The sequence below is a fragment of the Megalops cyprinoides genome, chromosome 3 (genome assembly GCF_013368585.1).
Source record: "Megalops cyprinoides isolate fMegCyp1 chromosome 3, fMegCyp1.pri, whole genome shotgun sequence".
Classification (NCBI taxonomy): Eukaryota; Metazoa; Chordata; class Actinopteri; order Elopiformes; family Megalopidae; genus Megalops; species Megalops cyprinoides.
In genome coordinates, this window is record NC_050585.1 from 23,326,437 (window position 1) to 23,341,335 (window position 14,899).

A 14,899-nucleotide genomic window follows, 5' to 3' on the forward strand; every position below is an offset into this window, starting at 1 on the left:
TGGGCTCGGTGAAACCACAAGGCACAGGCCTAAAGTCAGTGACCAGCTGCTGGGAGGCAACATAGTGACTGGTTTGGGCACAAGTTGCTTTAGTGGTACACGTCAGGATTTATCAATAGGGTATACTGGCTCAGTGCTTTATTGGTATGTATCAGGGCTTATCAAGGGCATAATTGTTTATTAAGACACTTCAGGGTTTATTAGGAGGGAGTATATAGTTATATATTTACTTGCTTATCAGACAGTTTTATCTAGAGCAACTTTCACAGCCTACAATTCAACAATATATGTTATCGTTGGCTAGATATTTACTGAGGCAATTCTGGGTTAAGTACCATACCCAAGGGTAAAACAGCAGTGTCCCTTTGGGGAATCAAACCATCGGCCTTTTTGGGTATGAGCCCATCTCCTTTCCGCTCCAACACACAGCTGCTTCTTACTACTACACCACACTGCTGCCCAGTGGATGCTGGGTGTTATTTTACCATTACTGCACAGTAGATTCAGTCTTTCCCTCTTTAGTGTAGCTGACGCTCTCTTCATCTGAGGGAAGTGTAATCTGTAACCTGCTGGCCACATGTTCACCTCTTTAACCATTTTTTTTCTCACTTCCGACCTTTGGGGGGGAGCTGTTCAGTTTATACCACCCATCATCCTTTCATTGCATTTCATTTCCTCTGACACATTGAATGTGCAAGCAGTTTGCTTCAGTTAATTCATAAATGCCGTGCAATTCTAGCCTCATGTTCATCAGTTTCTGCAACTGGCAAAACTGCTAGAATGCTGGGTTAGCTCGTGGCTCCCTCAGATTTTGTATAAAACTGAAACAAAATTCCATCAAATGTATGTGTTGCGATTCTCAGTGGTGCTTTGTTTTATTCCTATGTTATCTGTTTTATTAACTTACTACCTTACAAACTACCGGGCTAATCTGACATAGCACATTAAGGACATTAAATTAACTTAACATTTTAATGTTTTCTGTCCATGACTTCCAGAGCAAAGCTCACACTGTGGTCACTGTCCTCACACTGGTCTTACACGACTCTCACACTGCTCTCACGGTGCCTTTAAACTGCTCTTACACCGTCCTCATGCTGTTAGAGAGTATTCCTCCTCCTGGCTTTGCTCACGCCACCCCTGCATGTCATCTCCAGATGGAACACTGACACAGATCTGCTGCTGGCTTTTTTCTCTGCCTGCTTTCTGTGGGCTGAGAAAGCATGCCTGTGAATCCTCAGGGGCTGCAGCACTGGGCTCTGCCGGAGAATCCGCAGTCAGGCGAAACACGGAGAAGAGGCTTGGCGAGAGACTGCTCTCTGCCGCCCCCTGTAGCATGCTAGCGTTAGAGGGAGGGAATTTGTCAAAATTGCATTGGTAGCTGCATTCTCTGTCTGAGCCAATAGAGGTCTTCCTCTACCGTTCTGCCTGTCGCTCCCCTCCCTCCCTCCCCTTTCTTGCTCTCTCTCTCCATCACTCTCTCTTATCTCTCTCTCTCATTCTCAGGTCTTAAACGTATGTGAAAATTCCCTAATTGGCATAAATTACAATTTTATTCATATGACCAAAACTCAAAGTTCAAAGACCACATTAAAACACTGAAGGTGCAGACATTCAACATGAAGAGGGAGGGGCAGGGGAGGCCACGTCGTTGTCCCTCTCACAGTAACATTGTCCCTCAGTCTGGGGATTACTGTCTTTCTTGTAATTAAATATTTTTATTTTATTTTTATATCCTTCTTATGTTGGAGTGTGTCTGTGGTGCAAAAGGCGCATTCTTGCTTTCTACCCCACTCATACCCCAGACTAATCTCTGAAAACACGCTTGTTAAAGAACATGCTTGTCAATGGACACGCTTGTTAAAGAACACAATCATTAATGAACATGCACAGTAAAGGATGTGCTTGTCAAATGCCAAGTTAACTAGACTAGCTAAGGTTAATCAGAACACTTCTGACACAGATTTGTGAAACCTTTTAACATAAAAGTGAATGTACAGGATACAACATTTAGATTTATATGGCTACAAAATATGGGTATCCACATTTATAAATATTTCATTGTTACTTTATTCTCTTTTTTAAAAAACAAGTCATCAACAGTGACAGCATTCCTGGTTAGTCATTGATTTAGAAACAGGAATCAATGCATTTATCTTCCTTTTCTAGGAATAAAGTCAGTATGAGGCTGTACAGCATATCCTAATATATGTGAACGCTTAACAAGTTACATAACTTACTCAGTCTCAACGAAGTACATACAGTATGTGTATGGATATGCGTATGTTCTTGCAGTGGTGTGTTTGTGAATGTGTTTGAGTGTGCATGCACATGCATGCATGTGTGAGTTGGTATTAGTGTGAGTGCGTGTGTGAGAGACACATCCCAGAGTCTCGAACAATGAGGTCATCTCAGAGAGTCTCGGACAGTGAGGTCATCTCAGAGAGTCTCGGACACTGAGAGTTCAGGCAGTGAAGTTGTCTCCTTCACAGGTTACTGACTTTATATAAACACAGAAAAATAGAAGTAGTAAGTATATAGCACATTTCCTCTGCATATTGGCTGATAGCAGTCTTCAGTGTATGAGTGAATAATGTGTTTCTTCCAGCTGTTTCTCAGCATTGGAGATCAGGCACCTCTCCCTGTGTCAGCCATTTCAGAGGAGAGCAGGTGAAAGCCTGCAGGAAGGTGGAGGAAATGTCAGCTTGAATCAGGACAGATACACACCTGCCCAGCGGCACACAGGGAGAGAATAGAGAACCACTCTGCCCGTGGTTGAGAGAGGCAACCACTCTGCCTGTGGTCGAGAGAGAGAACTGCTGTGTGTGATTGAGAGAGGAAATCACATTTTCTGCGTTGGGTATTCCACTGATTAGACACTGCTGTGTGCATCTGTGTCTGAGAGGTCAGAGGTCAGCCATAGCTGGGTGTGTCCTGGCTCCTGTGATTCACAAGTCTAAACAGGTCACACAGGCCTTGCGCTGAACATTTTCTCTACATGGTGACTAGGGGGCACTGTGTTCACTTCCCTCGTGTCCAGCGTGCTGTTTATGGAGGGTCTTCAGCAGGGACAGGTCCTCTGATTGTTAAAGGTGTGAGATGCTCAAAGTGTAATTCTGTTTGTTTACCTGCTCTGTTGCCCGAGAAGAGATTCTTGTTTCTGCTTAGAGCTGGACTTCACACTCCTACTCAAAACAGGTCTCTAGCTCTGTTTTTCTGTCCATCTGTCTTTCTGTCAGACTGTATAAGTTCAACAATCATTCACATTTGATTTTCTCTTGTTCACGTGTCCCCCCTGGTGTACTGTGCAGCTGTGAGCTCTTCATTGGGTCAAGAACTCCCACTTACAGAAAAAAATGAGATCTTCATTTCAAACCGCAGGAGAAACTGTTCATACATTAATTCCAGGAATAGATGGGACGGGTTTTGACCAGAAGTAAGAAGACACGCCTTCCTGTTTTCAAAAATGCGCCGTGAAAACAGACATATTACAGACTTGAGCTAAATGCACGCTGAGTGCTCTGGAAGTGCCAGGTGTTTAAAATCTGTTGGTGTGTGTAATTGATGAGATTACTGCAGTCTTTTTATCTAAACTTGCCGTAAACACATGAAGTCCCACGGGGAGCGCGCACTAAATGTCAGGGCTGCGCTGTATCTCGTGCCTACAGACAAAAATCTGGAGATGCAGCCACGCGGACTCGCCGTTTGAAAAAAGACGTTTTTTTTTCTCTCCCACTGAGACACGATTAGGAAAACGGGAAATCCTGACTGATTCCTCCAAAAGTTTAATAATTCCCTCATAACCTTTGGAGGAATTTCCCCCTGGTTTTCTTTCGCTAAAATATAATTAAAACGTACATCAAAGCAAACGATGTCAAATATCAAATGTAGAGCAGGTGCGTTTTGCGAGTAGTTAACATGTATTGATGTAAATGCAGTTCATTCATCGTGATAATGATGATTATGTTTAAGGCGCTGTGGGAAAGGGGCCGGCCTGCAAATAATGAAATGTGAACAATCGCCTGGGAACAAACTGTTTGCAGCGTCCGGAGAGGCAGCCACGTCAGTGACGTTGTCGTAAATATTTTTTTTCTTCGTGGTAACGTTTCTAAGACAGTGCTGCCATAAATTTAAGGTGACATAGACTTTTATTATCAAAAGAAGAGGACACTGTGAGAACATTGCACCCGAAATGTTTTATTTAATCGATTGGAGGAGAAACTTGAGACAATTAAGCAAATAAACTAATTCATAAAAGCGCCGTGAACTGTCGAAAGGGAACAATTATATGTTGATGTTGAATATATATAAATATGCATGAATATAGGACTACATATAAATTAGCCATAGCAAAGATTAGTTACCAAACCAGATGTCTATGGCCAGGAAAGCAGTTGTATGGTAAGATAATACAAAGATAATATTTCTTCAGATGGCATGTTCCGTCTAATCTGATGTTAGTTTTGCTTGTGTTGTACTGTACTTCACTTGTAAATCGCTTTGGATAAAAGCGTCTGCCAAATTAATAAAATGTAAATGTCATGGATGATATAGCGGATGCCATTGAAACAAGAATGTTCTCATAGCCACCTTCTGAAGAACCTGTGCTATTATCCCAGATTTTCTGGAGTAGAGTTGACTTGGCAGAGTTCTGCTCTAAAGTAAAATTACGTAGCTAAATACATACATACATACATGCATACACACATTCTGAAATCTATTTTTCATAATAGCAACGACCTTAGGTTTTAAATGATTATTTCATTTTTAAATTTGTTATAGACTAATTAATTTCATAATTTAATTATGAGTGTCAACATTTCAAAACGTTTATGCATGTGTACATTTTATTTATTGGGTGAATTTAATTTTGGCAGGGTACGTCCTCCACAGGATCGTGAGTTATGTGGCAGCTCTTGATGTGACGTAATCTGGACAGTCTGACCCCGCCCATGCGTATGATGAAGTTAGTCGATCCCATTGATTGATGTCTTGCCATCGCTTTGCCGCCATCGCATTTTTTTACGGGAGGAGGCACAAGTCCTTGTTCGTTACAGGCTGCCGGTGTATTGGAAATCACATAAAACATTCCTCCAGTGTGGCAAAGACCAGTAAAGGTCTAGTCGTGACATTGTGCCAGTTAATTTTAATACAGAGGAAATGAGTTGTTAATTGCAGTAAAATAGCTTCACTGTGTTCTAATTATTTTGATGTACTGCGAGAATCCACGGCGGCGCGATTCAAATTAATTCTATCTACACTACAGGCCAGTGACCAACCCCCCACCCCACCCCACCCCACCCCACCCCACCCCACCCACACACACACACACACACATACACACACACACACACACACACACACACACACACAAAGTTGCACCACAAAAAGTATCGTCCAGATTTTTGCTTGTTTTTTGCCTCTGTTTTTGACACTTTTTTCCTCTGTGAAACAGTTATGGTTGGGATCTCATATAAGGCGTTCAGTTTGTGAACATTTATACGCAGTGAATACAATGACTAAGTGCAGTGTCATATGCATAGCGGTTAGATTATTATGAGATTGGAAGAGTGACGGCTGAGCAAAATGAAGGGTTCTCATGAATATTTAATAACATTAAAAGCACGAACAGACAATGACGTCATACCTAGCTCCTGGGTAGCAAAGCATTGTGACCCCGACAGTGTGTTCAGTCTGAAAATATTGCGCTATAATACGGAAACAATAATGATTGCTCAATCTTTGTTTCAACCCAGCTGCGTTCTGTAAATTCACACGGGGTGGTGGTCGTGAGATGAACAGACATGTTCAGTAGTCTGGTTGTAGAAAAACTAAACTCTTTTTTGCCTAACAAATGATACCGTTGATACTTTTTAACATGCAAACGCTGATGAAATTAAATTGCATTCAATTACATACAAAGTTTATATTGACGGAATACTCGTTTGAGTACATTTTTCTCACAGAAATGCAGGGAAAACTCACTTCATTTAAATGCACGGCATATTTGTTTATGTTGAAGTGTTCTATAAAATTAAAACGAGTTCATTAAAAACTGAATAATATACACAATCTAAAAGACATTTTAAACGATCCCAGTATGGTAACCTCTTTACATTAATTTTATCGCAAGTCGATTTACATTGTCAGATGTAGATATGACTGGATAGATGAATGGATCTTTATTTTTGTCGATGTGTTCTACATCAGCAATGAACCCAGTGTGACCCCGCGCCTAACGCCATACGTCCATATCTGCAGAAATGAATTAGACATTTTGCAAAAAAAATATGATATATGTGTGTGTGTGTGTAGCCTGGAGAATTGGGACCAGCATAGGACACAAAAATCTTTTGGGGTTCTTTATTCCATTAGTTAGAATGGAAGAATTCCTTCTTTACAAAAATAAATAAATAAATAAATACATAAATAAATAAATAAATAATAAAATAAAATAAAGTACAGAGGGCGTTGCATTTCTTTCTCTTTCAAGAATTGCAAAAAAAGAAAGAAAAAATCAAATGGTCTCACGCTACATGCGCATACATGTACAGGTAACAAATAACCGTTAGCTCTCCATGTAAGGGTTCTTCAAATTCTATCATTGAGCGTAATACAAAGTTTGTAATACATAAAGTAAAATACCAAAAAAAACCACCGCTCTAATAGGAAAAAACACAACGCGAGCCACACTTTAGCCCGTAACTGTTGGCATATTCATAAGGAAATGCAATACAGTGCTATCATGACAAAACTGAACATCACACTGTACCTTTTCACTTATCATTACAGTCTGAAATACACATACTAGTTAACAAAGTTCCCAAATTAAACTTACCACGCAAACAATTCAAGTTCACTCTTTAAGTGCTGTACGGTCACTCTCGTTTCCCGTGCTGCTACTTCAAGGTAAATTAGCGCGCCATTTAGTCATACACGAAAGCAATTTGTCTCTACATTCGAATACCAAATAAAAATGAGTAAACAACGGTTTCTCCGTGTTTGAAGTGCTTTTCTTTTAGGAGGCCAATTCTCTACAGATATTAGGATACAGGCCTAGCTACTAGCAGCAAAACGAGCCACAACCAATCTGTATCTTGAAACCTCCTAACATTTGCTTCGCCATAGTGCACTAACACCCAAAAATATCAAACTGCCCCTCATTATGCAGCCATATCCCCCATTATCTGGACACGAAAGATGACATATGGAACACAAAAAGGAGAAAATCTTTATCCTGAACTTTCCGGTTTGAACACTATTCCTCTGCCCGCCTGTTGCTTCTGCTCCCTAGGGTTAGGACTGCCCATGTGCAGAAACTCAAAGCTGGAATTTCTTAGTGTCCTTACCCCCACAGCAGATTTCCAGAAATTTCTCATTCCCCTCTGCCACTGGGCTACATGTATATATAACGTTTATAAAGGTCGCAGTCAGGTCTGGCTTCTCAACCCCAGTGTTTCAGCAGTGTCGGAGTGACACGTACATATTCACGACCTTATTCTGCTGGTCCCCCTCAGAGCGAACGAACGTCTCCTCCACACTGACTCGGTTCGAACGTGTAGTGTATCCCGGGTAGGTTTGCATCCGTGGTGAAGTTGATGATGAGGGCGAATACCATCTTGTGCTGGCGGAAATCAGCGCGAGCAGACTCCCCGCTCGAATAATGCGGCAATCTTTACAGATGATTATTCGTGCTGTCACTCCTCAAGCGCAGGAGTGGAGAGACCTGGCAGCCAACGATCTCTCCTTGACAACCGAGAGGGCTGTATCTGTCAGCACTCCACATTTGATAAACAGCGCGGGGGTGCGAAGCCCTGCCCTTTCCAATGTGGAAGTATTAATGCGCCCAAGGAAGCGGCTGTAGGGAAGAAAACGCCAGCCAGCGATTCAGATTTAAACAAAGGGAAGACGCGATGTTCCCTGCGTGCAATCGCGAGACGAATGCAAAGCTGTTTCTCCATTAACATGCGTGTTTTCGAATTGTCCTGAATGATTTTGATCCAGAGCATGGTGTAATTGCACATTTCGATAGAAGAAAAAAGGAGGGTGGGGTTTTTTTTTTTTTTTGGGGGGGGGGGGGGGGGGGTGTTGAGCTAATTTCCAGGGCGCGCCGCAGCTGAAAGGAAAGTGATAATGAGCTCTGCTAAATCTGTCACACCATTTAGAAAGGGAAGCAAGGTTATACCGTCTTTCAAATATTGCCTGTCGTATATATTCGTAGTATATATATATATATATATATATATATATATATATATATATATATATCGACTTAAAAATAACAATACAGCTTCTTTTCTGATACAGCTTCGATTCTAGGGCGATGCTCTCCATTAAGTCGCTGTTTTGTTTCTGAGCTGCTGAAATACAGAGAGTCGTCTGTGAACAGGCTGCCCCTCCCCCGCAGCACAGCACAGACACCATTGCACGCAGCAGCAGAGTAGTAGGGCGAGAGATAGAGAGAGAGAGAGAGAGAGAGGGAGGCTGAGAGAGAGCGAGAGAGCGAGAGAGCGAGCGATACGCGGCACCAGCGGCAGGGAAACACACCCGTCAGCCGCGCGCAGAAAAAAAGCAGAACAGACAAAGGAAAAATGGATGTATGGACGAAGTGCCAGTTAAAAAAGAAAACGGAATGGATGTTTTGGTCATCGTGCACATAGCGGGGTAACGTACAAAACTGTATTTTAATGTGGTGGCGGGAGGCAAGATACTGCAAGCTAAAAAGGCGGAAAGCTGTTTTAATCCGTCTGCGGATTCTGTGAGCTTGCGATGGCTCGGGCAGGGAGATGTATCAGCATAAAGAAGAATGTGCCTATTTCTTTTCTGGTCTTTTTATTATTCGGTGGCCTTGCATCTGCACAAATTCGGTATTCTGTTACCGAGGAACTGGAAAACGGAGCTGTCGTTGGAGACATCGTGCAGGATTTGGGGCTGGATATCCGAAAGCTTTCCGCCCGAAAGATAAGGGTAACCTCTAACAGCGCTAAGCGATATTTCGATGTCAACCCCCAAAACGGAAAATTGATTGTGAATGAAAGGGTAGACAGAGAGACGCTGTGCGATTTAAGTGCCACCTGCTTTCTGAATCTGGAGGTTGTGGTTGATAACCCGCTGGAGGTCTTCAGCGTGGAGGTGGAGGTACTGGATGCGAATGACAATGCGCCGCAGTTCCCCAGAGAGGAATATCAATTGGAAATTTCAGAATCGGCTTTACCGGGGTCTCGCTTTCCCGTAGAAAGCGCGCAGGATCAGGACCTGGGATCAAATTCGGTCCGGCTGTACCGACTCAGTCCAAACGAACACTTTGCCCTGGACTCCAATAAACCATCGCTGAACAGCAAGCTGATCGAACTCGTGCTTAAAAAATCTCTGGACCGCGAGCAAACGCCTTCCCATCAGCTAATTCTGACAGCCATTGACGGTGGCACTCCTGCGCGCACGGGCACTGCTAAAATAAACGTTCGTGTCTTGGATTCCAATGACAACGTCCCCGTTTTTGACAGCTCGGTGTACAAAGTAAAATTGTTAGAAAATTCGCCAAAGGACACTCTGGTGATAAAGCTAAATGCAACAGATCTGGACGAGGGCACCAATGGAGAGGTGATCTACTCCTTCAGCAGCTACACTCCGGAGAGGGTGAGGCAGGTGTTCAGTCTGGACCCAAACTCAGGAGAGATCAGGGTCAGGGGTCCAGTGGACTATGAGGAGACCAGCTCCTATGAGATGTACGTCCAGGCCATGGACAAAGGTGCTTCTGCAGTGGCCGTGCACTGCAAAGTGGTGGTGGAGGTGGTGGACGTGAACGACAACGTCCCCGAGATAGTGCTGTCCTCGCTGTCCAGCCCGGTGCGTGAGGACGCCCGAGCCGACACGGTGGTGGCCCTGATCAGCGTGACGGACCGAGATTCCGGCCCCAACAAGCAGGTGAGCCTGGAGATCCCGCCCGGTCTGCCCTTTAAGGTGAAACCTTTCAGGAACTACTACACCTTAGTGACATCCGCCTTCCTGGATCGGGAGACAACGCCGGCCTACAACATCACGCTCAGCGCCACTGACTCAGGCACCCCGCCCCTCTCCTCCAAAAAGACCATCCAGGTGGACGTGGCGGATGTCAACGACAACCCCCCGCGGTTCGAGCAGACGTCCTACACCGTCTACGTGACGGAGAACAACGCTCCCGGCGCGTCGCTCTGCACCGTCAGAGCCCAGGACGCGGACATCAACGAGAACGCCCGCATAACCTACACCGTGCTCAACGACAACAACCATGGCATCCCCGTCACCTCCTACGTGTCTGTCAGAGGCGACACGGGTGAGGCCTACGCCCTGCGCTCCTTCGACTATGAGACGCTGCGCGAGTTTCACTTCCAGGTCAAAGCTCAGGACGGCGGCATCCCGCCCCTCAGCCGCGTGGCCACGGTCTACCTCTACGTGATGGACCAGAACGACCACGCCCCCGAGATCATGCACCCGCCCGCCAATGGCACCCGCTCCACCGAGACGGTGCTGAAGAACGCCGAGGCGGGGCACCTGGTGACGAAGGTGTTGGCGTACGACGCGGATGCGGGCCAGAACGCTTGGCTGCTCTACATCCTGGAGCAGGCCACCGACCCGGACCTGTTCAAGGTCCACGAGCACACAGGCGAGATCCGCACCACCCGCAAGATCGTGGAGGACAACTCCACCTTCTTCAGCCTGACGGTGCTGGTGCGGGACAACGGGCTGCCCGCGCTCTCCTCCACCGCCACCATCAACGTGGCCGTGATGGAGGTGCCGCCCAAGCTGACCCCCGACCCCAAGAAGATCATCAAGCCTCACAGCACGCTGATCTTCTCCAACGTCACGCTCTACCTGATCGTGGCGCTCAGCGCGACCACGTTCGTGTTCCTGCTGACCGTGGTGGTGCTGGCCATCGTGCGCTGCCACGCCTACTGCACCCAGCCCGGGTCCTGCTGCCCCTGCTGCGTGTCCCAGAAGGCCCCCCCGCAGGGCAGCGGCGGGGGCAGCGGAGGGGGTGGGGCCAGCGGGCAGCAGCCCAATAACAATGTGGTGCTTCGACGTGACCTGAAGGTGGAGCCCCACTACATTGAGGTGCGGGGCAACGGCTCCCTGACCAAGACGTACTGCTATAAGACCTGTCTGACCGCCACGTCGGGCAGCGACACCTTCATGTTCTACAACACGGGCTGCCCCCCAGGCGGCACCATGGGCTCGGAGCGCTTCTTCACAGGGCAGAGCGGCCAGATGTTCGTCCGCAGGCTCAGCATGCCGGACGCGGCGCTGCAGGTGTGTCCCTGCGTCCCTGCTGTGGTCACTGCCACCTCTCATCGTTTTTTACTCGTGACAATGTTTCTCATCATCCTTCATCACCTGCTTCTTTTCAAAGAAATAAAGAATAAACAAGGGAAAGAGGCGATCTGCTGCTCAGCTCTTTCCCAGGATTTGGTTGTTTATGGGTGGAGTTTGTTTAACAGCCATTTGTGCTGTTAGCTGAACATCGTAGCAGCAAATTTGTCTTCCTTTGTCTGAAAGAATCCAGTCAGTGTGAATGATAGTCCTCTTCCACACTCCTCTGTGTGCATTAGAAGTCTCATCTGATTCTGTCATTCCGTTGTGCAGGTGCATTGTGGGAGAGTTTTCTGATTGACTGCCTGGCACTTGTTTAGGTCTCACTGGTGTTTGGAGTGTTCTGCCTAAATGACTGAGTGCTTCCAGGAGAGCTTAGCGCCAAGCACGTCTCCTTTGTGTGGGGATTTTAGATGAGTTTATTACAGTGCGCTACATTCCAACAATGCAACACTGCTTTTCTTTGCTTTTCTCTTTTTTTTTTTAACTCGAAGTGGCATTGTGGTGTCTCGAAAACAGAAATGACTGTGAAATCATTAAGGAACGGAAAAGTGAAATTAACAGTACATGTATAAATGGTGTGTGTGTGTGTGTGTGTGTGTGTGTTCATAGCTGTTTATGCATGTGTATATGTGTGTGTTTTTGTGTATATGTATACGTATGTGTTTGTGTGTGTATATGTGTACTTGTGTGTGAAATCACCTCTGAGCATTTATGACTTTAGCTGCTCTGAATGTTTGGTATCGCTGATCTGAGTGCTTAGTATAGCTGATCTGAGGGTTTACTTTAGCTTCTATGCATCACTAATCTGTTCTCAAATTTGTGTGTCTCTGCTCTTGATGGTTTCAGTAGAGCCCGAGTTGTTTCTGCTCTAGGGAAGAACACTGTAGCTCACCAGACATTTTATGCCACACTTATACCCACCTCCCCTCCTCCACCCAGCATTAGTGTGTGATTGCTCCCCACTGTTAGAGGACAGTATACAATCCACAGTGTCAACCATCCACAAGCAATTTGCTCCTAGTGTTACAAGGCAACATATCATCGGTCCCCATTGACAGAAATTTATTGACAGTGACAGATAGAAATTTATTAGCAGGCATTTATACAGACAATGTATGACTGGTCATCATTGATATCAGGCAGCATTTGATTGGTCCACAGTCATGGCTGTGGAGCATTCCCATAGTAAATGCCATACAGACACTCCGCTCTGTTCAGGCTGTTGTGGACAGAAAAGGGTGTCTTCTACCAGCACCTTGCTGCATTCTTTTTATCTCCTAAATGTCCTCATTAAATGTGCTGCTCGTGACTGTTAGCCAAGTCTAATTGCTGTAGACTTATTTTGACTTTGTTGTAGAAGAGGAGCAATTTTCCTCTCTGATGGCCTGGAATGTGATGCAATTGGTCAGCTTCCTGCACAGCTGCCCTATAAGAGGTGTCCCTGTACACAGTCAGCCCGCAGTGGGCGGAGCAGCCTCGGAGCCCGAGAGAAGCCACAGACAGTGCAGGCTGCTCCTCCGCTGAACCCCTGTAATCTCCTCTGACGCAGAGTGTGCTTCAGTCACACAGCCACTCTCCCCAGCTCACAGCGTGCCATACCTGTGAGACAGTCACAGTGAGATGAGGGCCTCCTGGCACTCAAAGATTCCTCTCTTATTTCGTTAGGCTACATTATATCATGTCCACTGACATGCCAGTAGCTATGTGTTCAGGCAATTGGATTTTTAACATGAGTGATAGCTGCCATTAGCCCTGTGTGATGAACAGATAGATGGGAAACCTGTGTTGCAAGAACACCACAGTCCCATGTGGGCTAGGACTCTCTCATGACTCTCTGGGGCAAGATGCAGTTTTATGTTCATATATGTCTACACCCCACAGAGCTGCTGGAGTTCAGACTCTTTGGTACTGTACTGTACTGAGTTGCTAGATACTGTGTGTAGAATCTGTAAATGGTGTCAAAAGCTCCAGCATGCAGTTTGTATGTAGGCTGGGAATGTTCTTTATTTGTTTGTGTGCGTATGTGTGTGTGTGTATGTTCTTTGCAGATATGCAGAGAAAATGTATTTATTTTATGTTCACAGCAACTCTGTCTGACCATGGTGCAAACTGGCTATGTTCTTTGAGATATTCATTAACATGGTGTACCAGTCCTCAGAGCTTCATTCATTCAGTGCATAGTGTAGGTCATTCAGGTGAAGACTCTGAGTGTCACAGCAGATTCTAAGAGATAGCGGGTTTTGGATTTCAGAAGAGGAACAGTGGATATGTGCTAAGTAAGCACATGTGTAATTACTTCCAGCATTGAGGGTTTTCTCTCTGTGTAAGGTGTGTTTGCATAGTCTTCTACACCTATTGAGTTCCACAAGTATGTAGCCATTTCAAAGAATGTTCTAGAATAAAAAAATTAAATAATATGTAATACCTTTGGACAATGACTCAATGACAAGTCAAGGCGGTCTTAATGGTCTGTGTTCATATGTTTTGTATACAATATTAAGATCATGTCAGAATCAGTATGGAAAATGAATCGGTGCAAAAATATGCTGCAATTCATGTAAAGGATTAGTGTAGGATTCTGTGTTGCCATGGTGACATGGATTTTTTTTCTAGAATACCTCATGTTGAATGATGTTTCGGTAATTCTGCTGGACAGTGGCAGTGTCTGTGTGCTCTTAGTCAACGTATATGTCGCTGTGGTGTCACACGCCAAGCTCCACAGGAGCCGAATGGGGTTTGACACATGCGGCACAGCCATGGATACGCCCCACCTGTCCTCCAGGGGCCACACTACCCCACACCTGTCCTCCATCCCATTGCTGGGATGTGCAGTGGGATCCATTAATAACAATTAATCGGCCTTACTGAATAAAGATTAAGCTAATGTCTCCCTCCCTCTGTCTCTCTTCCTCCCTCTTTTTCAGCCCAAGGCCCCTAATGCAGATTGGCGGTACTCGGCGTCTCTGCGTGCAGGAATGCAGAGGTAAGCACTTTCACATTCTCCGTCCTGCAGCTGTTTCACAGTCAGTGAGAGCTCCTCTTCCTGGATGATGTCACTGTACGTAGCTTTGCAGCCATGCTCATCCACCGCGCTTTCATTTTTCAGGAATTCAGTCACCCTGTACTCACTCACACACCTAGAATAGTACTGCAGCTAGAGTATTACTGCAAGTAAGCAGCTGAAGTGTTACTGCAGACAAACAGCTAGAGTATTACTGCAGATAAGCAGCCAGAGTATTACTGCAGATAAGCAGCCAGAGTATTACTGCAGATAAGCAGCCAGAGTATTACTGCAGACAAACAGCCAGAGTATTACTGCAGATAAGCAGCCAGAGCATTACTGCAGACAAACAGCCAGAGTATTACTGCAGACAAACAGCCAGAGTATTACTGCAGACAAACAGCCAGAGTATTACTGCAGATAAGCAGCCAGAGCATTACTGCAGATAAAGAGGTTAAGTATTACTGCAGAAAAACATCTAGAGTGTTGCTGTAGATAAGCAGCTAGAGTATTACTGCAGACAATGAGCTGGAGTATTACTGCAGATCA

At 45.3% G+C, this 14,899-nt stretch overlaps 1 protein-coding gene across 16 annotated transcripts in view; it reads left to right on the top strand.

Moving 5' to 3' along the window:
- Positions 1–14,899, top strand: part of LOC118774924 (protocadherin alpha-C2-like) — a 150,740-nt gene that overhangs the window by 120,204 nt on the left and 15,637 nt on the right. For 15 of the 16 annotated variants that reach the window (XM_036524529.1, XM_036524532.1, XM_036524544.1 and 12 more), the window contains exon 2: positions 14,274–14,332. In XM_036524529.1, coding sequence (XP_036380422.1) covers positions 14,274–14,332 — 59 coding nt within the window. Of the gene's footprint in view, positions 1–8,502; positions 11,287–14,273; positions 14,333–14,899 lie in introns of those variants that run through there. The other variant, XM_036524528.1, reaches the window with a different exon arrangement.